We start from the raw sequence: 23,365 nt of genomic DNA, 5'->3' as shown, positions 1-23,365 counted from the left end.
ATATGTTTTATTGCTCTCTTCATCCTAGAGTTGCCATCTTTAGTGGACATACACAAAATAAACAAAAGTCCAATTAGGTCTATATATGCAAGTAAATGCTTAAACAAACTTTAGGTCTTCATCCTCTTTATTTTGTGAGTATTTGTGACTCGATAGTTTCCATCAATTATAATGTTAGGAAGTTCATATATTGTGCTTGTGACCTTCATGTCCAACTATGAACTTGCATACATGTGAAAATAACAAATAACATAATCAATTAACATAATTTAATCTATTATATTAATATACATAATCAATTATGATTGTACTTTTAATTTTCATGTCTAAATTATAGAAAATCCATGCTTATCATAAGAATAACATATTAATTGATTATGCTAACATATATAATTAATTATGATAATTAATTATATATGTAACCATAATCGCTTATACAAACTACCTTAATCCATGGTTCACTAAACAAATTTTAATAATTGTAGAATGCTTTATGTATTTATCATTTTGTAATTTTCTTTTAACAAAACATAGATATTAAAATTACATTAGTGATGTCTTTAGTTACATTGTGCAAATATTTCCATAATTCATAAACCATTAAACTTTTATAATCTGTAACCAAGATAAATTAAAATAATTATATAAAACTACAATTATATAATTTGTCCATCCCTCAAAAAATTAATAGTTAATTATATAGTATGTGATGGAATAAAAGTTTTAGATGTAATTTTATATTTAATTAATATTTAAATATATATTAAATGAAAATTATTCATTAAAAATTAAATATAACATTATTATATTTTTAATTAATCATAAATATAATAAAATTATATATATTTTAATGTATGTTTTTCGCTCTTATTGAGCAAATAAAAAAAATAGTTTAAAAATCGGTTTAAAAGTAATATTTGTTTTATAATTTTATAGAATTGTTCCAAACAAATTTTCATTTTAAAAATAAAACTTTTCAAATTCGATAGGTATGGATAAAGATGGTCTCAATCAATTTAATTGAATAAAATAGAAAAAGAGAAATTTGGGGAAAAATACATTGAGATTGGAAGATTCTCCTTTGAACTCCCATTTCTTCTGTCCGTTTGCGTCTTCTCGCTCAGATCTAAAATCCGGAAAACCACATACTCTCTTTCTCTCTCTTCCTTCGAACGGAACTGCGACGATGTCGAGTGATAGCGACGAGGATGAGCTCCTACAGATGGCACTGAAGGAGCAAGCGCAGCGAGATCTCAACTACGGCAAACCCTCCAATTCACGCAAGCCCGTCGCTAACTTCGTCCAACAGCCGAAGAAACCTGCGCCTCCGTCCAAACAGTCCAAAGGCAGAGTCGCCGACGATGACGACGATTCCGAAGTCGAGATGCTCAGCATCTCCAGTGGTGACGAGGATAACGCCAGAGATCCGGTTGCCGCCTCCAAGACCCGAGGCGCTGCCGCCACCGGAAGACCGGCGCGCGAGGACGATCGCACCTGGGACGGCGAGGAGCCTAGTCGCTGGAAGCATGTTGACGAGGCTGAGGTAATGCGATCATCGCTTTTGTCTGTGCTTTGCATTTTCGACGCACTGAACCGAATTAATCTAATTTTATTCTATTAATTAACTAATTAATTAGTAGTCTTATTACTTTCGAACCTAATCCCTATAATTTCGATAGGATTTATTGCTATAATCTATAAATATTCGCATACTTCCTCGTAATGCAAGAGGAAAATCTTAGGAATATGAGATGGCAGTAGATAAGGTTGATATGGAAACATATCATAGAATTAAAAGAAAAGAAGAGGAGACATAGTAAACCCTGAAATATATTGATTAATAATATGCAGATAGACATAGCTCATCGTCATACATTTAGATAACAAGAGAAGTTACTGAACTATGTATGCACTAACTAACTAATCGGAGAAAAGTAGTATGAGCAACAGGTGTTGCAGATAACCCTACTTGTAGGTAGTATAAATGCTAGTGTATCTTTACTCTTGAACCCTTTCAGTTATGTAAACATTGGTTCAGTAGAACCTATTCGAAGGTTTTTAGACTGTCTAACATAGTATAGTCTTAGTAGCATGCCTAGTTTTCTACAGTGTTTACCAAGATTGAAGCGTCTTATGCTGATGACCAGTTGTGAGCGTCTTATGTTGGTGCTTGTGACCAGGCGTGGGCGACATTGTTCATGTGTGCACTTGTGCAGAGTTACTTAGGTTGGCTTTGCCTATAATTAGAGGGATCTTGTATTGTCAATAACTTTATGCTTAACAGTCAATTAGTTAAAGTTGTTACAAAACTGATAGCTCAGAGAGCGATAGTTCACTAAGAGGTAAACTTCTAGTTGTAAAATCTGTTTTCATAGTGAATTCTGCTGTAGGTTGAAGTTCGTTAATGCTTCAATTGAACTATGGTATCTATTTTCTGCTTGTGATCTTCTACCTCCTTCACCTCTCTTTCTTCATCTTTTGTTTGCGGTAAATTCTGTTCAGATATTGTTTGTGTGGTAGACGATCTTGCTGTAAACTTGTACATTTAAATTCACAACAAGTTAAAGTAACTACAATGTGATAGTTTTGAAACTGTTCGTGAAGTATTAGTTTCACTTTTGATTGTTTTTGTTTACTTGTGTTTTGCAACTTTCATGTTCCGATGTTAGACCCTGATGTATACTGTGTACTTGAAACAGTAAATAATGTCTATATCAATTCCTTCTTTTAACAAGTTGTTTAATGTCTATCGTGTTTCATGGAATTTTGCTTTATCTGCCATTCAAATAACTTGCAATTGACAATTGTCTTTCATTTTGCTACAGCTAATAATCTGTAGTGGAAAGTCTGCAGGCAGTATTAATAATATACTAATAACATCGTAGATCCTATTATTGATGTGCATGGTATAACTAGGCTGAGATTATGCTTGCCTTAAATGAAGTGAGTTTAGAGGGCTATGTGCCTGTTGAAAGAGATTAGATTTGTAGGTATCTTATGTTTTATGGGATATATTTGGTCTGTCATTTGTGTTTTTCGTTTCCTTATTTTTTTGTTATTTATAGTTATTATTCATTATGATAGTATACTAAGGTAGCTTTTGGAATATGCTATTCACAAACTTGGAAGTTTGAGATTTAGGTGCTCTGTTCATGAAATTCTGTTTATTATATGAAAGTACTTATGAAATTCTGTTTAATTTAATGTAGTTGGGCTTCTTTGACAGCTTGCACGTAGGGTTCGTGAAATGAGGGAAACAAGAACAGCACCTGTGGCTCAAAAATTTGTGCCTCCACCAAAATTTGAAAATAAAGCTTCTGCAGTGGCTAGAAAGGGTCTTACCTACTTACAGTCATTCCCTCGTGGCATGGAATGCGTTGATCCACTGGGGTTGGGGTAAAGTTCATTTTGATGCTTTTCTTACATTGTTTTTGCTCTTTTCCCCTCTATTGTTGTGTTATTTCCTGGAGACTTATTTGTGCTGGCATTTGGCAGGATCATAGACAACAGAACACTAAGGTTGATCACTGAGTCTTCACATAGTTCTCCCAACACTGACAAGGAAATTCTGGAAGGCAACCTACGTGGTAATTATTTTTATTTGTTTGATGTTATGTAGCATATTTACTTTAGGAATATCTACCTTTATAGTTTTCTTATTTTTCCATACATAATATACTTTTTTTCCACAAATCATGTCTTGTTACAAGATTTGATAATGAGAAAAGAAATACCCAGGAAGCACTCTTACTACCATCCAGGACACATGAGGTCTTGTTTTGTAGTTATCATTGATATTTGATGCCAATTCATTGCAGTTCATTACTTGTCATTTTTCACCGAGTAAAGGTTTTGTTTTAGGAAGGTAAACAGTACCATCGGACAGTAATTTTGGTACTGAATTAGAATATGGATGAATTTGTTGGTAAATGGTTTGGCCTGTGAATTGTGAAATAATTTATTGATCGGAATATGATGTTTAATTGTTAGAAATCAGAGTTGAAAAGATGAAGAAAAATGGAAGAAATCTTAGTCTTCACATTTCACCTAGGGTCCTTAAGCATCATGGCTTTGAGTGGAATCATAAGTTTTTGCAAGATTCTCTAACGATTTCTGTTTCTTTAGAAACTTATTATAATTTAAGGATTATAGGACTGATCACATTTTGGGAGTTAAGTAATCCACAACTCAGGACCCAAGGAAATTAATCAGCCATCAATAAATGGACACAAGAGCAATAACTGGGATAAATTAAGGAAAGGTCCTCTATAGATCAGTGTTATTGAAAACAGCCATGGGGGATTTCAGTGGTGGACTTTCTGCCAGCCGTCACAACATGGTGGTGGTGAATTGTGTTTTGCATGGTGGCTGACAACAACCGTCTTGGGTGTTGTGGAGTGGTGGTTTGGAGCTGCCATGGTGGAAATCATGAACTGTGTGACATTGGTGTGCGGAAGGAAGAAGCCTGGGCTAATGAATATTGGATCGACCCAATAGTGTATCTTTTTGAAACAAAGGGTTGGACCTTACAGCCTGAGCAACTACAAAAAAAAAATAAACCTAACGCACCCCAAACTCAGCCTCAACCCCCATCCACAACCTCCACTTGTTCACTCGCTCCATGCTGTCACAGCCTCCTCTGGTTCCAGCACAGTGGTGCTGCCGTTCCACTACAGCACTGCTGTCTCTCTGCAGCCGTCTCGCTGTCACTGTCCTGTGGTCGCAGCCACCTCTAGTTCCACAGCAGGTCCTCTTTTTTTTTTTCCTTTCTATTTCCTCTTTGTTCATTGCCACCCGTGCTCCCTTAATTTTTTTTCCTTCTTTTCCACTCAATAATTATTTTCTGAAAAATATCTGAAACATTTAATCATCTACATTTCAACAACCCCAATGGCAACTGAACAAGGCCGTTCAAGAACATCTAACATATAATTAGAAATTTAGGACTTTTATCTTATATTTTGTTGTTATTTTAAGTTTAGAACTTGAATTTGGAGGTGTTTTTGATTTGATGTTATTGTAATTTGAATTTCTAGACATCATATTATTATTAATTATATGGTTTTGCTTTTATTATTTGTAGCATTACCATTATATTTCTGCATTTTTTAATTATGTATATGTATATATTGTAATTTTTTACTGCAATGCTTCCGCCATAACCTGTTATGATGACTTGCGATATTTTTTCATAAACGATTTTTGTGGTTGTTGATATTTTCTATTATTCAATACCGATATAACTGCTATAGATAAAATTAGTAATCACTTACAGTTTTGTATGATGAGATTATGTTTCTCTTAGGTGTTTGGCTGATGGCTATTTCAAGAGTTCCTATTTCTGATTTGTTGGGAGACCAGCTACTTTTATGAGTTTTCCATCTTCTTAAGTTCCTTGGTGCATTTAAATTTCCTGAAGGGTGTACCCATGGTTTATTTAGAGATCAATATTTTCCTCCTTGTTTTATCTAAGAAATTATTATTAGAAGATGGAATTTGATATTCAAAAGATACTTGTGTATAAAGAAAGTTGGCCATGATGGATTTGGAATGTTTTAGGAAGTATAAGCAGAAGGATATGTGCTTGTTATTGTTTAGTTTCATCTTTGTATAAGCAGAAGGATATGTTTTGGCCATTATTGTGAAGTAAAGTTACTTATGAGTCTCAGTTAAATAGTAACTGTTTGACAGCCATATCAGCTCTTTACATAGTATAGTTGGTTAGAATTCAGAATTCTTGCACCCTATATAATGGGGCTTCACCGTATCTTGTACTTAGAATTAATAATACAAATCATTTCTCAGTTTCATTTGTTAGAATTAGTTAAATTGTTTGAATACGATAACCTATCTTTTATAATAGTTATTTGTGACCTAGGTCTTCTCTTTTTCATATCTTGTATTGTATCTATGATAAAAGAAACTGTTATAAATATATGTATTAGCTAAGAGATGAATCAATCTCTCCTTAAGCATTCTTTCCATATTTTCACTCTCAAGTTTGTACTAGCTCTTCCTGAAATCCCCATCCTGTTTACAATTTTCTAAGTTATCATTGACTATTTCCTTCCTTTTTCTCCTTTGTCTCATCTGTGTCCTCTATTAATATTTCTAAAAACCGTACACAAAGTACTTGTTCATCTTGGATGACGACAAACCATGATTGTTGAAATGCAAGCACCAAAATTACTCATGGGAACTTGTTCCTCTTCCATTTGGAAAGAAGACAGTTAGATGAAAATGAGCTTATGCTGTTCAAGATTAGCGTTCGACTAATGGATATTGTGTTTTCATTAAAGACAATATTGTTCATTGGAAAACAAGAAACATGATGTGGTTGATCAATGTAGTGTCGAAGTTGAGTAGAGGGTGATGACATCACTCACTTGTGCACGTGTGTGGATAAAAAAGTTATTTAAAGAGCTGTGTTTTGTAAAACCAGACCAATGTTGTCAGGATTGCGAGTTTATTTGCATACTCGCACAATTCAGTGAGTTTGGAGGGCTTGTCGAGGTGACTCGGCCGACAGATCGGAGTGAGGCGCCGTGCAGCTTGGTGGGTGGGAGGATTGACAAAGGTTGTCAATCGTGACTCGTGCACGGCCATTTCTGGCCATAAAAAATGGAACTTGGTTGCTCCAGCGGATATAATGAGGTTTTGCAGCGGCGACACAAGTCCAATGATCTTGTGCAACGACTTTGATGGTTTTGTGTGGTGGCGGCGGCGGCGGCGGCGCGCACGCTCCGATGAGCCTATGATGGTGGCGGAAAATGAAGAAATTAAGTGGGATGGTGTGCGGCGCATAGAAGTGAAGAGGTGCTGGCCAGAAATAAATCCTAAATTCAGAAAACCTAATTCAAACATTTGGGCCTTGGCCCATTTTTAATATCCAGCCCATTACAACCCTAATTCAAATTAAGTCATTGAAGAAGTGTTTTATAGCCACAAGAGGAAGTGAGCAGCATTATTAATTTAAAACCCTAATTAAACAAGGTTTATTTGGGTCTTACTTGGCCCATTTAAAATATTATAAGTTCCCAATGATTCTAATTCACACAGACTTCTAATCTTTTCTTTTAAGTTATCTATAAATACATATTGTAACAGTGTTAGTAACTCTTACGAGTCGAGTTACGATCTTTTATCTCCTTTCCGATCCTCTTACGAGTTATGAGTTTGACAACATTGAACTAGACAACTATTCACATTGTTTGCAATTGTGCATTTCATGAGAGAACTGAATACATAGGAATTGATTGTCATTCTATTTGAGAAAAGATGTTGTTAAAGGAAAATTGCACAGAATTTGATAGCATCAATGATTAGCTTCCAAATTTTTTGACCATGTCCTTGAGAGGACCTCAAATTCAATTTTTATGTTCCAAGCTTGATACCAGTGTTATCGATACCAAAAGCCCTATATGAAATTTTTTGGAAGCTATAACAGGTTATGGTGGAAGAATCGCTGTAAAAAATGTTTACATTTAGATAATTAAAAGGTGCAGAAATATGATTGTAATGCTATATAATCATGTCTGGAAATTCAAATGGCAATAAAATAAAATCAAAACACCACCAAATTCAAGTTCTAAACTTAAAATAGCAACAAAATATAAGATAAAATTCCTAAATTTCTAAATATATGTTAGATGTTCTTGAAAGGCCTTGTTCAGTTGCCATTGGGTTGCTGAAAAGTAGATGATTAAATATTTTAGATATTTAGAGAATAATTATTGTGTGGAAAAGAATAAAAAAAAGAATTTAGGGATGGTGGATGGCACTGAATGAAAAGGAAATAGAAAAAAAGAGGTTTAGAGGTGGCTGCAGCGGTGTGATGGTAGGACAGGAGGACAGTGGCTGTGGGACAGCAGCAATCTGTAGTGGGACTTCAGTGCTGCCATGCTGGAACCAAAGGATGCTACAGCGGCATGGAGTGTGTGAACCAGAGGAGGCTGTTGGTGGCTGCGCTAGGTTTTGTACTGTGAATTATTTTTGACAATTATTATATCCACTAGTTTCTACCTACTATTGGAGCAGTATGGATAGTTTGTGTGAGATCTTTGGTTCAAACCTCATTCTTGTTGGTAGTACAGTAAAAGTTGGGCAATTTGGGCTTTTTTTTTTGTATGAAGGAACAAGATACAAACGATGTGATCAAGTTGAGTTCCTTTGATAGCCTATAAATGAATAATAGTTGGGAACAAGGTTTTATAAGCAAATCTGAGATCAACAAACAAATAATTGGCTCAAAATAAAAAAGGGAAAACTATAAAATCAGAATACCAAATAGATGAAGAAGAAAGATTGAAGATATTAAAACAAATGAGGAAAAAAAATGTAGAAAAAGAAGAGGGAGGCTCAATGACGAAGAAGACTCGTTCGTTCTCTATTGCTTTCACATCTTAAGGTTCTCACATTGTGGGGAATAAGAAGGTTTTTGTTTGCAGAAGAGGCTTCATTCTCATGTGTTCAGGCTTGGGTTATTTAAAAGTCGGCCAAGCCTGAAATTGTGTTTTTTGAAAATAAAAAAGTTGAAAGCCAATAAGTTGCATATTCCTCTCCAACAACCACGACTCCATGTCCATGGTTGGCACAAAAGCATAAATGCTGGAAGCTGCTATATCCTTCAAAATAGCGGATGGCTGGTGAAACTGCCATGCACCGCCGTTTGATAACATTGGTTACAAGATGTTGTATGTTTGATTTGTGTTCTCTTTCTCGCTCTTGTTTCTGGTTTAATTATGTGTAATCATTTGGGACCATCTCTGAAGGAATGGAATGAGGATTGCGTACATTTTGGAAGGAATAAACATTCCTCTTTTTGCAAAGTTGCTCAAAAGCACACTGTTTACTCATTGATTTTCTCATTCCCACTATCTTAACTCTTGAATTCTCCCTTTCCATTTGAAGATCAGAAGCATGTTTTGAAACATAATTTTATGGTGTCATCTCCAAACATGTGGGCAACATTTTCTGCTTGCTTGTCTTCTTTGTGTCATGTTTTTTTGATGGTGTCTTCTTTGTTAAAAACAAAATGTGGTTGTTAATCCCCGTGGATATAGTCACAAAACTGTACACACAAGTACTTACCATACCAAATAATGGTGTTATGAGATGTAGATATAAATGGGCATGTTGTCAAATGAGTCAATACTTTACAAATATAGCAAATAACCCTTGGCTTAGTATCACTTAGAAAGATTGGTGGAAACCTAGGAACAGCTTTCTTCTTAACTCTATTTTGTATTTTTGTTTATGTGCTTCTTCTTTGAGTGTTTGAGGTTGATAGCATTTTTGTTGCCATTATACAGAAAAATTGCTGTATTTTTCGGAGAACTTTGATGCAAAGCTGTTTTTAGCACGGATACACATGAATACCAGTGCTGCTGATCTGGAGGCTGGTGCAGTTTCTCTGAAAACTGATTTCAAAAGTCGTACTGAGCAGAGAAAGCAGTTGGTTAAAGATAACTTTGATTGCTTTGTCTCTTGCAAAACAACAATTGATGGTATGAACTTATTTTTGCATAGTATTCAAACCTAGTATAACCTTACAAAAGTGCTATTTTATTCTTGACTGTCTGACACTTCTATAATGCTCAAACTCTTATTCATTCTTTCTCAAGATTTTCTTATTTTTGATGTGAAACATTTTTTTCCAGATATTGAGTCAAAGTTAAGACGAATTGAGGATGACCCTGAAGGATCCGGGACTTCCCATTTGTTTAATATTATTCAGGAAGTTAGTTTGCAGGCTAATCGTGCTTTGAAGCCTTTATTTGAGAGACAGGTGGCTGAATTATTCTAGATTTTATTGTGACTGCTATTATGGATTTCAAAATAATTTATTCATGATTTCTATGAATTTTGTAGGCTCAAGCAGAAAAAATTAGGACTGTCCAAGGTATGCTGCAGAGGTTTCGAACGCTTTTCAACCTGCCAAGCACCATCTGTGCCAGCATTAGTAAGGGTGAATATGATTTGGCAGTTAGGGAGTACAAGAAGGCCAAATCGATTGCTCTACCCTCTCATGTACGAAACTTTTATATTGATGTAGATTTTTCTATTGTGCCCCTTATTTGATTCGTAAACCAAGTTTGATAAGTTTCCATGAAACTCTAATATACATGCTCATACATTTTTTATTTAAAGTTTCATCCATCCATTGTAGCAATAAAGAATTGCATCCATCTAAGCATTTATTAGTTTACAGGTATATCATGTTTGTGAATTTTTTCTGGTTCTTCTAAGCATCTTTTACTTCCTGAGCTTTACTAATCTTACTGTCTCAAATCAGATTCAAGTAGGTATACTAAAACGTGTTCTCGAAGAAGTTGAGAAAGTGATGAATGATTTCAAGACCATGCTTTTCCAATCTATGGAAGATCCACAAATAGATCTGACAAATGTAAGTTTTTTTTTATTTCTTCAATTTAATTTAAGTGCTAATGTTCAAATGAAATGATTTGCCCAGAAGCATTCGACTATAAACAAGGTTGCATTTCAGTATGCAGTACCTTTGATATTTCTGACCTGTGACATTATTTCTTGTGCATCTTGCTTAGCAGAAACTGATTCATAACACTGCATGAGTTAGTTGTGCTTTGGGCCAATTTAGAATGAATTTTTGTTACTTTTTGTAAAGATAAAAGCATAAATAAGAGGTGATGTTTACTTGCACAATGCAGATAGATTTTTTTGTTTGAAGCATCACCATTTTATCTCCTTCGTTCTGTTTTAGCATAAGATTTAAAAGTTTATTGAAGCACATCTTCTTGGACATGCCACTGGTAGTGGGCTTGTAGCAAGGTGTTTGGGTTTGTTTGTTGGACTTTACTCATACTAGCTTGGAACAGTTGTGCAGGCATTTTTAAGAAATTGCATTATGTTTGGAAATAAGATGGGTATGATTTATTGGATTGAATTTTGAAGAAAATACTTCAGTGTGTGCAACATAATTAAATTAAATCAAAACATATTGCTTATGTGATAGACTACTTAGTACTGAGGCTACTTATTCTTTGAGTTTGTTGTTACTGCCCTGCCTTTCAAACCATGAAGCTTGGACACCTCTCTTGTTTGAAGTGACACAGGTGTTGGATAAAATTCTGGCATTGACATCTCTCCTGTTTGAAGTGTCACAGTATTGGGCAGGTTTCTGACATTAACACCTCTCTAAAATGTATTAGGCACTTCTAATTATGTATCCAGTTAAAAAATTGTAGGTTGACATTCCTGAGCTTACACCTCTATATGGACACTGTTATTGAAGAAAAAAAAGCGTGGTTTTAACTTTTTGAAAAGTTAATTTAAATATAATATAAAAATAAGAATAATGTCTCTCACTTCCTTATCATAGAAAAAATGTAAGATTTAGCAAATTGGCTTGAGAAGTTGAATATGCCTTTCCTGAAACATAATGTCTTCTTGTTTTGGGAACTTTTTGTGAAGAGACTAGCCCTTTCTTTGGATGGATGCATACATTTCGGTTGGGGGTGTGTTTAAAAAGCACGGTTTTAACTTTTTGAAAAGTTAATTTAAATATAACATAAAAATAAGAATAATGTCTCTCACTTCCTTATGATAGAAAAATTGTAAAACTTAGCAAATTGGCTTGAGAAGTTGAATATGCCTTTCCTGAAACATAATGTCTTGTTTTGGGAACTTTTTGTGAAGAGACTTGCCCTTTGTTTGGATACATTAAGAAAAAATAGTATAAAAAATTTCATTTTTGATGTTAAACTTGTTTTTATAATTAGTGTAAAAGGTTTACAACATACCTATTTCTTTCCACTTTCTTTTTCAATAATCCAACCTAGTAATAGGAAAATTTTCCACTTTCATTTTATTTCTTTCTGTCTAAGCAATACATGTTTTCTTCTGTATTTTCCATGTATTTACATCCTTTTAATTTCCTTCTCTTGTTTTTTTTTTCTCCCCATTCTATTCATTCAAGCAAACCATAAGTGCTCACATTATTATATTATGTCTCGTAATTCTTTTGTGAGGCTCACCATTATAGATTAAAGGTTAATATACAAGACAAGGGCATTGATATTGATTTTTTGATAAGATAAAGGTACAGGAGTATACAACTATTGAATATTAATTTAGATCTGTTGTCATGCACATATTTTTATTTATTTGGGTTTTTGGAAATTAGTCGCTTCCAATGTCTGAGTTGGACTGCATGCTTCATAATACCAAAGTGGTTGTCATTGTCATGTCTAAGATCTAAAGAGAACCTTGCTGCATTCTGTTTTCTTACGACTTGTCTTTTGAATTTTATGCTTTTGAGGATACCTAATCTTTGTGTAGGATACTGTTTTGTACTTGTTGAAGAATATTTAAGCTATTATATTGGTTCTTGTCAATATTTTACATGATATTGTTGTGTTCTAAATCACACAAGAGAAAACGGTTATGGACATCTTAATCCTAATAATTTTGTTGTTTGTGTGGAGTGTAGTAAAACCCACCTTTACTGACAGCATCATGGACTGGTGATATTTATTATGTTGATTAAGTTAGAGATGGATTGCAGTTATCTCTGGTTGCTAGGATGATTATAACACTTGGTTTTTCGTGTAGCTTGAGAATACTGTGAGGTTACTGTTGGATTTGGAGCCAGAGTCAGATCCAGTATGGCATTATTTGAATATACAGGTTAAAAACTCGTATCCATGCTAGAATGAAATATATCCCATTTAATTTCCTTATTTACTTATTTTTTGTTGACTGTATGCTAAATAATATTGAGTAGTAAGGATTGATTGTCAATTGCTAGAATGTTATAGTTGTTGGCCTGGTTTTTATAACATGGCAATTTGTACCTGTTATAGTTGTAGAAAGAAGGAAGGAAGTGATTGTATATAATCAATAATATGTAGATTATGTGTTAATATGAATGCTTTTATTTATTTCTGTACATATCTTAGACAACATACCATATGGACAACTCCCTTTCAGCAAAAAAATTCTTGGAGGTTGCTCCATGTAGACTTCATCTAGATCACCATGTATAAATGCATTTTTTATGTGAAGCTGAAATAGAGTCCAATGATGAATAATTGCAATGGGAAAAAGTTGAATAGATGTCATTTGGGCAGTGTGAAAGGAAGTGGCAATACTGTCTTGGTCATAGATTTGTGTGTACCCTTTGGCAAGTAGTCAACATTTGTAACGATCAATATTACCATCAAGTCCTGTTTTGAAGATTTCATATCGAATAGAGATAAAAACATTTCATAGTATATAAGTAGGTTCTAATATCACCTTATAAGCCGATTTTCTAAGGTTGAATTATGCTTAAAATTCACTTAAAGATGGTATCAGAGCTATTTAGAGTCTATCCTAGCGAGAGTTTGTTGGGCTTATAAGACCATCCACTCTCAGGCTGATATCGAAACATCCATAAATATGTAGTTCCATGCATGAGTTGGTCTCGACGTGAGGGAGGTGTGTTGAAGATCCCACATTGATTAGAGATAATAATAATTCATAGTATATAAATGGGTGTAAACCTCACCTTATGAGCCAGTTTTGTAAGGTTGAGTTAGGCTTAAAGTCCACCTTCAAGAAAGAGTATACAACCAACCTAACAGTATATTTTCTAGTTGGAAGAGGAGCCAACTTCCAAGTGCTACTACTTTGAAGGGTGCATATCTCATCGATCGTCGCTTGTTTCCACTTTGGGTTAGATATTGGAGACTTAGAAATATAATATAAGATAATGAGGTCAAACAAGTGTAATGTTTGGTGGGAAGCTGATAGTAACATGAGTTTTGTATAGTGGGGACAAGGGTTACGAGTAAAATATAATAGTAATAGGCCAACCAATTTTAAGGGAGAATGGATTTGGTACATGAGATGGTGTCAAGGAAGAATCAAACATGATCTCCACTATATCATTATCTATCGAAGATGGGTCCTACTGGAATTTCATTTAGCCAAGGATGATGTTGATATACCAAAAGAGGTGCTACTAGAGAACAACATTCAAAGATATGACAAAGTCGTTTGGTGGTGATGAAAGAAAAATGATGTTGGTGGGAAAGTGACTACATATGTCGTCTTTAGAATGAACAACTCTATTATATAGAATAAACTCAAATAAAAGAGATGTCAACAAACACAAAATTGCTATGAAGATCAGGAAAGAAACATCAATACTCTTATGTACAACAATGATATCCCACAAAGACACATTTGAATAATTAAGGAGAAAGTTTATCTTGGCTAGGTGTGAGGTTAGATACAAAACATGTGGTACTAATAATACATGGAAGAAGATTGTACATGGGTAACAAGGATAGATGATAACATCTGGTTAATGAGACAACATGCTTTAAGGACAACATCCACCCAAAAATGGTGAGGAGGATGACTGAATAAGCATCTAAGTAGTTTAAGTAAGAAGTTTGATTTTGCATTTATCTACCTCATTTTGTTGACGAATATGTGAACACTAAGTTTGTTGAGCATACCATTGAATGTAGTGGATAAATATTCGCGAGCATTGTAACTACAAAGTTTGATTTCACTAAAAAAGTAAAAAGTATAAGAAACAATTTTGATCGATTCTTCATTAACCAAATCTAAATAGACCTAGAATAATCATCATTAGAGGTACCACAATATTTATAACTAGAATGGGTAACCATACGAAAGGACCCCAAGAGTGAACTGAAAGAAGGAAAAGAAGCTCGTTTATTAAGACTACAAAAGAAAGAACTAACACATACGTTTTCCTATTTGACATGATTCACAATTCAAAGTAGATAAATGTTTTAAACTTGACACCATCTTCTGTAATTTTGTCAACCTCAAGATGTCGTAATTGTGCATTAATCGTCATTAGAGAGACCATCGATGCACAATCCAAGGATGATAAATGCTAAATTTGTGGACACACCAGTGTATCTGAGTGTCAAACTTGTATTTGACTAAGAACCATATTCAAATCTTGAGAGAAACAAAAGGTTAGTTGGTAAACTAAATTATCTCATTGTGACTTTTCTTGACATCACCTTTGTAGTGAGAGTAGTAGGTCAATTATTAAGCTATCCTTGTCAAGACCATTGGGATGTTGTTGTACAAATCCTAAAGTATATTAAGAAGGCTCTTGGAAAAGGCTTCATTTATAAGATAAAGGAAATACTCAAATTGTTGGACGCTGACTGGGCATGGTCACCAAGCTATAGAGGCTCCACTTCAGGGCACTATGTTCTTGTTAGAGGCAATTTAATATCATGAAAAAGTAAAATAAAATGTTGTAGAGCGATAAAGTGCAGCAGCATAATATAGTGAAAGTTCTCATAGAGCTCAAATGGGCTAAAACGTCTTCTCATAGAGCTCAAATTTGGTGAAAGTTCCCAAATTCACCTTGTGACAACCATTCAACATGACATATTTCTTCTAATCTTGTGTTTCATGAGAAGACCAAACACATTGAAATTAATTGTCATTTTATAAGAGAAAAACTAGAGTTTGTGGACATCAGCCCTAGATTTCTCAACTCTAGTGAATAGTTGGCTCCCATATTCATCAAGTCAAGAGGACTAAGAATTGATTATATTTGCAGCAAGTTTATAATCAAGGTCCTGATCCTATATAATGAAGAATATATAGATTATATATATATATATATGTGATTATATATATAATCATGTGTGTGTGTATATGTGTATATATATATATATATATATATTACGAAGAACATTTTTATCTATAATCTCTTCTATGGTATTAATTCCTTTTTTTTTAAATACAAACAAAGCACTCGTGCTCTTTTTGAAACACATGATTTCAACTCAATATTTCTCTTTCCTAGAGTTCAACAGTACCTACTGCCCCTCCTAAGTTTTTCATACATTTAATTTCGCACCCTTTAGGCTTTAATTATTTCTAAACTTGTCATTCTCAGTTTCATTGTGTGATGGCCAAATTGTTGAGCCTTTTGGGTTTTTTTCTTTCACAGAATCAGAGAATTCGCGGTCTGCTCGAGAAGTGTACATTAGATCATGAGATTAGAATGGAAAATTTGCATAATGATTTGCGTGACAGGGCTCTTTCTGATGCCAGATGGAGGCAGATTCAAGATGAGAATGAATCTGTAAGTTTATTGTCATTAAGCTAGGATAAAATTTGGTGTCAATTTTTTTAATTTTGTTTTTTGTAACTATTGTCAGTCAGATATCAACAACTCCCCTATTGGTAATAGCTCTCCTGCAGTCCAGTCTCCCGCACATTTAACTGGTGAAGAGGTTGATGGTTTAAGAGGAAGGTATATCCGTAGATTAACTGCAGTTATAGTCCATCATATACCAGCATTCTGGAAGGTTGCTCTCTCTGTTTTTAGTGGAAAATTTGCTAAGGTATTGTTATTTGGGTAGAGGTGTGCTTGAGTTAGTTATAAAATTCTTTTTTTCTTCCTGAATTACATGATATCTGACATCTTTTATTTTTCTAGCTTCTTTTGAGTTTTTAATTTCTCTTCCTTGATAATCTAGAGTCTAGGCTCCATTACTTCTGGAAATGCAGTTATGATATTTTTTTTTTTTGTATTTTACCATTCTATATATTTTATTATAGTTTTGTTTATTTCGTAAACTTATCACCCATAACTACATCTGCCATATATTTAGGGGGCCCTTTTTTCTTTTTCCAGTCTTCCCAAGTTTCCACTGATTCAAACTCCAACAGTTCTGCAAATAAAATTGAAGAAAAAGCTGGAGATGTGAAATACTCGAGTCATTCTCTGGAAGAAGTTTCTGCAATGATATGCAGCACAATATCACTGTATGGAGTCAAGGTAATTATTGTGTTCACATGACCGAGCCTTCTCCAATAAAAATCTATATTTTCTGACTTTGCAGTTTCTTTATAGTATGCGTGGAGGATATATTTTCTATTTGTTTTCTCTGCAGACATTATATTTAATATCTTATTCTTTTTACTTTTTATTTATTTAGTTTAATCTATTTAATATCTTATTCTTTATACTTTTTATTTATTTATTTAGTTAATCTATTTAATATCTTATTCCTTTTACTTTTTATTTATTTATTTAGTTAATCTATTTAATATCTTATTCCTTTTACTTTTTATTTATTTATTTAGTTTAATCTCTGAGTTAACATCATGTCAATTTGGGGATTTGGGTTAGAAATGTTTGTCGAATTTTCTGGGTTAGATTTCATGGGTCCATAATGAAGGCATATAGAAAAAGAGGGGGCGGGGAATAAAAGAGAAAAGGACAAATGGGCCTCAAACAAGGCCTGCTAGTGTATGAGAGAAGAGAGAATCAAGTGGTGCAAGTTGCACTGGCTGTAGTGAAAAGAAAGAGAAGGTGGGCATAACAAAATGGACAGCTTGCTAGGAGAGTAAGGGGGATACAATAATATTGCAGAAAGAGGGAAGTGAATTCGAAGTTTCACTTTTCTTAAAATTCTCCGCAGTCTAATTTATAATAGTGGATTTTTCTCTGTTTTTAGCTATGTTTCAATATAAATACTCTTTTGTTCATATTCTGGTGCCTATCAGATTTTTCTGTCTGACTATAGATGTTCACAAAGAGTGCATTTTTTTACATTAAGACCTCTTACTAGAGGTAAGAAATGCTTTTGTCTTGTGGTATGGACAGTGTTTTTTTACTACCCTTTTGCCATTCTTGTGCTATTACGCTATAACAAAGTTTTTCTGTTAGTTCTTTCATTGTTTATAGTCTCTTGAATTTAACTTAGATAACTTGTTTATTCAGTCATATATATGTTTAATATTTTTTTTTTGAATATCTGGCTTGTATTTTCCCCCTCTTCTTTTTCTCTGTAGTCCCTTTTCTGGATATTTGAAAGCCTACTTTTTTATTATATAAAGATAAAAGCATGTACCTACATGTCAAAACTTAGTCTAGTCATTTAGAGATGCATAGAGAAACATGGTTGATTGATTCTACAAGTAGAATGTAGTCATGGTTTTCAATTTTTCCTATTTGTTTTGTGTGTTTGCTGATAGCCAGCCTCCTATTTGTGTAGGTTACTAACATTTTTCACGAACTGGAGGAACCAAATGTCCTCCGGTCCTACATGAGTGAGGCAATAGAAGATATATCTAAAGCATGTGCAGCTTTGGAATTGAAGGAAGCCGCTCCTCCTATTGCTGGTATCAGTTCTTCAAATCTAAAAGTTGTTGTCATTTATTAAGGTTCTGAGTGCATGTGTCTCTCTCTCTTTGTTGCAGTTGGTGTTATCCGAACATTGCAATCAGAGACTATAAGAATATACGTACTGAGGCTGTGCTCTTGGATGCGGGCATCGGTTGAAGAGGTTTCAAAGGATGTGACATGGGTTATTGTTTCAATTCTTGAAAGGAATAAATCTCCATACGCCATCTCATTCTTGCCTTTAATGTTCTGTTCAGTTTTAGCCTCTGCAATGGATCAAATCAATTCGTAAGTTTTTATATATTCATATGTATCTGATGCCTTAAAGTGAAGTCGGTGAGTAAAATGCAATTTAAACTTAACTTTTAGGTATTAGAGTATAATACTACTCTAATAATGAAGTGGGTGATGAGTTTCATTTTTCCTTCTTTTACATATGGGATGCCAATTCGTAGTATAATATTGTTTCCTTCTGAGTATGTTCTAAGGTGGCTGTCCAATAACACCCTGGCATTTATCTCAATTGCGGAGTTAGCTACATGAATCAGTGGCCACTGAATCAATTTTTCTATGATGTTTTATTGGGTTACTCTCTTAATAAAAAAACAACTTTTTAATTTGATCATTCCTTACTGGAGCTTTTATTGGTCTTCTCATGATGAAATTTTCTCGGGTGATTTTTGTTTGGTAATCATATTAGTCAATATTTTCTCATGTTAGAAAGCTCTTGAAGCCCATAAGTGTAGGCCTGTGGCCCATAGGCCTTTCTGACCCATGAAGATTATGTTATGGGAAAAAGCTAGCCACTTGCTCTACTTTGCTGAATGGCTGAACGATCCACATTTATTCGATTTCAATAGCCCACTACGTGGTGTTGGAAGTAAGGGCTGTATATATGAAATGGGAACTTAACTATGGGAAAATTTTTGCAAAATGATCTGAGAAATAGTTTTAAACCCATAGAAGTTGAATAAGCCAAGAACTATTTAAATTATATGTTGTTAGCATCAGAACTTGTGTTTTTAATTTGTAAGAACTCATTTTCTTGATTGTTACAGGGACATACTTGAAAATTTCTTTATAATTTATCTCTCAATTTTAGTTTTCTAGTCCACTGTCTTTGGAGTGAAGTTTAGCGTTTCTGTATATCCCATGGACCAAAAATGTCGAGATCTTAATTTGGATAAAAGACCCTGACCCCTACTTTACAATTATTATTTTTTTCTGAAAATTCGGGGTTAATATTTCAATGATGATCATCACTTCAGGATGCTTCAGTCCTTAAGGAACGAGGCAACAAAGTCAGAGGAAATGTTTATGCAACTTCAAGAAATTCAAGAATCTGTTAGACTTGCGTTTTTAAACTGCTTTCTGGATTTTGCTGGTATGTTGGATTTAGTTAATTTTATACCCAATAGCATACTTTTCCCCAGATAAATAAAATTAAAGAAAACAGAAGATAGTGAAAGAACATAATGTTGTTGTAGCACATAAAGTTTCAGTTTTGTGTCAGCTTCTGTTTAATTGTCGGGTAGTTTACAGAATATTCATATAAATGAAATTAAATAAAGCAAAATTAAGAAGGTAAAAGAACATAATGGTGTTGTAGCACATGAAGTTTCTGTTATGAGTCAGCTTCTGTTTAATTTTCAGGTAGTTTGGAGCGTATAAGTTTCGAACTTGGCCAGCATAGATTAGGCGAAGAGGGCTCCCTACCAAATGGATATATTCATAAATCAGAAAATACACCATCTGACCTTCATGGAGGTGTTGCTGATCCCCATCAGAAATTATTGATTGTTCTAAGCAATATTGGATATTGCAAAGATGAACTTTCATATGAGTTGTATAACAAATATAAACACATCTGGCTGCATTCGAGGTACTTTGTCCTTATTCTTCCTTTATTATAAAAAGTTATGGTAAAATATTGCAGAATTCATCAGGAATGCATGCTATTAAAGCTAACTGAGGTTTGCTGACTTTGTTAGGTTGCAACTTGCACGCTAACCAAGCTAGAAATTTATCATTTGGTTTGTTGTGACTTCACGTCAGAAATTTCTTAGGCTTTTTTAATCAGTTAGTCTTTCCTTTTGATGTTTGCTTGTCATCATTCATTCAATATGATAGTATGTATATATCTCAATTTTTTTTCTTTATGATTGAGATTCAATTTGGCTAGCAATTAATTTCAACTAATCAAATTATTCTCTTGTAACGGTCTTGTATATCTAATTTTTCCTATGTGACTGAGTGGTCACTCTGTTGTATATAATTTTCTATAAAGATATTATCCTCTTTGTATTTACGAGAGCATTCTGATTCCTGATTTGATTTTAATTCCAGCGGGAAGGATGAAGGAAACAGTGATGTACAAGATCTTGTGAATAGTTTCTCAGCGCTTGAAGGGAAGGTGCTTGAACAATATACTTTTGCAAAGGTAAAATGTGAAAAATATCGTTTCTGTTCAAGAAAATAACTAGGTTGGAAGTAGATGAGTATAGAGGCTGTGATGAGAGGTATAAGGGTGTTTAAGTAGTAATTAGTTATTAGGTTTGTAAATTATATTTTTATATAACTAGGCTGGGTATTCTGAAGCAGGAAGATCAAGGATAGTGAGTTGTAACACTGGGCTTACTCATGTTTGAAAATTTTGCACTGTGTATGCTTGCTTTCACTATTCACCTCCATGATGATTTGTTGTGTTCTCATCAGGCAAACTTGATCAGATCTGCTGCCATGAATTATCTGCTGAATTCTGGCATTCATTGGGGAGCAGCGCCTGCAGTTAAAGTGAGGAGCTAATGACAATTGTTTGTATTGTAAATATGTCTTGTCATTATTTGTTTGTTTTTCTCTGAAATGAGTTTTAATTTTTCTTTCGGAAATGATGTTTTGATGTGATTCTCTCTTTTATGTTGGTCTGTTCCAGGGTGTCCGTGATGCAGCAGTAGAGTTGCTGCATACATTGGTAGCTGTGCACGCAGAGGTAATGATTGCATGAATTTGGGATTATGTATCCTACTCTTGTTTTTTTTTATAAAAGGTGAAGATTAATTTTATTTGGTGGAAATAAAAAAGGAAAAAAAGCATTAGAGTATATGATATCTTCCATACCACAACAAAATCTACAAAAAGTCTTTCTATCTTTGCTACACAGGCTACTTTAAAATACAGTATGCTTAAACACAACAAAGGCTATTGACTGACACTTTCAAGAAAATCTGTTAGATCAGAGATTTTTGGTTTCCACTGAAGATACTGTTAGATACATGATATGATTTGGTAGGGAATATTTGTAAGATATTTCCCATTATTAGGTTTATTCCTTATTATTGTATGTCTTCTTCATTACAAATATTCCGTATTCTTTTCATTGACCTAGTGCTAATGTTGTATTTTGCTGAACTTTTGCTGTAAGGTCAGTTTAGAGGCTATTTGTTTATAATGCATAGGAGTGAATAATTAACGTGAAGATGGAATTTTAGTCAAAGCGATCCTCGCTTTAGAAACCTAGTTCTGAAACTTTGCTTTTGTATTTAAAATTTAAACAATTGCTTCATTATATTTTCTTGAAGGTAGTCTGCTGAGATGCAATGTTTTTTCGTCGTAGGTTTTTGCTGGTGCTAAGCCTCTCTTAGATAAAACACTTGGCATTCTTGTGGAAGGCTTGATTGACACATTCATCAGCATTTTTCATGAAAATGAAGCTAGTGATCTCAGTGCCCTTGATACAAATGGATTTTGTCAGCTCATGCTTGAGGTAAGTTGTAGTTTTGGAAAAGAAAAATAAAGATGTATAGTATATATAACACCTTTGTACCCTGGGATCTGTAAATAATAAGGAACCATTAAAATGTGTTCTTTGATCGTTATCCTTTATTTTTATATAATATGATAAAACACAGTATGCTTCATGTTCTTTACCTGCACAGTATAAATTTAGACATGACCACGAACTTAAATTTTAGCTTAGATTGTTTGATTAATCGAATTGTATCTCTGCAGCTTGAGTACTTCGAGACTATATTAAACCCATATTTTACATCGGATGCCAGAGATTCCTTGAAGTCCTTACAAGGATTACTTTTGGAAAAAGCCACGGAGAGTGTGACTGATGCTATCGACAATCCGGGACATAATCGTCGGCCAACTCGTGGCAGCGAAGATGCACTTGATGATAAGCAACAAGGAACAAGTGTATCTCCAGATGAGCTCATTGTAAGCAATTAGTTTGTGTAGTTTGTTGCTCTTTTTACTTGTGGCATGTCTAAATACTGAGCTGAGGGTGGCTGAATAAATTAGTTATTATTTTGGTTTCAATGCTTGTGGTGGATGTAACGTTAATATAGACTTGTTTAGTCATACGAAAATGAACTTTATTTTGTCGTCGGTTGTCTATGTTTGTGAAGCAGTTCTAATACATTGTTTGCTGAAATTTTCTGTTGCTATATTTACTATCTAAAGCTGTATTTCTGTATTTCAGTCTCTTGCACAACAGTACAGCTCCGAGTTCCTTCAACTAGAGCTTGAGAGAACACGCATTAACACAGCATGCTTTGCAGAATCTATTCCTTCGGGCACTATGCCAGAACCAACCAAATCTTCCTACGCTCCCTTCAGGAACTCGATGGATTCTCCTAGCAGAACCTACAGAGGTACCCAGAAAACCGGATCCTCAAATTTCCCTCGGCATAGACATTGATGGGTATAAAGTAGCACCTTTATTCTTTGTTTGTTTGCCTATTATGTATTTATTGTAGTATATTTTTGGTTTGGTAGTTAACGGAAATTTGTATTCTTTGCACTGTTACCTCTTTGTAAAGGTGGATGGCAATTACCACATATAACGAGTTTTGGAACATATGTCGGCATTCCCGTATCCTAACCGTGAGTGCAGTGAGTTGTCATTTAAGTTGAATGAGTTTTCTGGTGAATTAAGATAAATACATATAGCTTATCAATCATCTCGGCAAAGCCTTGCATTGAACAAAACCAAAATAATGGTGGCCGTTTATTTGACCGATCAAATTGAATGTAATGGTTCTCGTGAAATCTTGATTTAGATATCTGGTTCAGATTTTTCAACCCAATTTTCCGTACCAACATAAGCTGCACTTGATAATTTTTCGTGTAAATTTTAATGTGCACTTTGGATATTGATAGTTTTTTCTTATGAAATCATATGATTGTAATTCTTGAATT

General features: G+C 34.1%; 1 protein-coding gene across 3 annotated transcripts; it reads left to right on the top strand.

Annotated features, from left to right (window-relative positions):
* The first annotated feature begins 1,022 nt into the window (after window positions 1-1,022).
* LOC137828924 (exocyst complex component SEC5A-like) lies at window positions 1,023-23,127 on the top strand. 3 transcript variants are annotated; one of them, XM_068635680.1, is made up of 22 exons: window positions 1,025-1,543; window positions 3,227-3,396; window positions 3,496-3,587; window positions 9,312-9,506; window positions 9,660-9,787; window positions 9,871-10,029; window positions 10,295-10,405; window positions 12,589-12,663; window positions 15,977-16,111; window positions 16,188-16,373; window positions 16,667-16,810; window positions 18,033-18,159; window positions 18,238-18,448; window positions 19,429-19,544; window positions 19,814-20,042; window positions 20,507-20,600; window positions 20,876-20,953; window positions 21,093-21,149; window positions 21,774-21,923; window positions 22,169-22,381; window positions 22,647-22,868; window positions 22,987-23,127. In XM_068635680.1, the coding sequence occupies exons 1-21, from the start codon at window positions 1,187-1,189 to the stop codon at window positions 22,863-22,865; spliced, it is 3,246 nt and encodes a 1,081-aa protein (XP_068491781.1). In that variant the 5' UTR covers window positions 1,025-1,186; the 3' UTR covers window positions 22,866-22,868; window positions 22,987-23,127. The 3 variants fall into 3 exon arrangements, with proteins under 3 accessions (XP_068491779.1, XP_068491781.1, XP_068491782.1); XM_068635678.1 differs by having other exon boundaries at window positions 1,023-1,543; window positions 22,647-23,127; XM_068635681.1 differs by having other exon boundaries at window positions 1,046-1,543; window positions 3,210-3,396; window positions 22,647-23,127.
* Window positions 23,128-23,365: the final 238 nt, after the last annotated feature.

Source organism: Phaseolus vulgaris, chromosome 7 (genome assembly GCF_000499845.2).
Source record: "Phaseolus vulgaris cultivar G19833 chromosome 7, P. vulgaris v2.0, whole genome shotgun sequence".
Lineage (NCBI taxonomy): Eukaryota > Viridiplantae > Streptophyta > Magnoliopsida > Fabales > Fabaceae > Phaseolus > Phaseolus vulgaris.
Note: the sequence above shows the minus strand (reverse complement) of the source record. Positions and strands in the feature narration are given on the sequence as shown.

Excerpts from the sequence above, each read along its gene's own strand:
- LOC137828924 (XM_068635678.1), top strand. The coding sequence starts at position 1,187 with ATGTCGAGTGATAGCGACGAGGATGAGCTCCTACAGATGGCACTGAAG. Across the intron at positions 9,788-9,870 it reads AGCCTTTATTTGAGAGACAG|GCTCAAGCAGAAAAAATTAG; the intron begins GTGGCTGAATTA and ends TGAATTTTGTAG. Across the intron at positions 12,664-15,976 it reads GGCATTATTTGAATATACAG|AATCAGAGAATTCGCGGTCT; the intron begins GTTAAAAACTCG and ends TTTCTTTCACAG.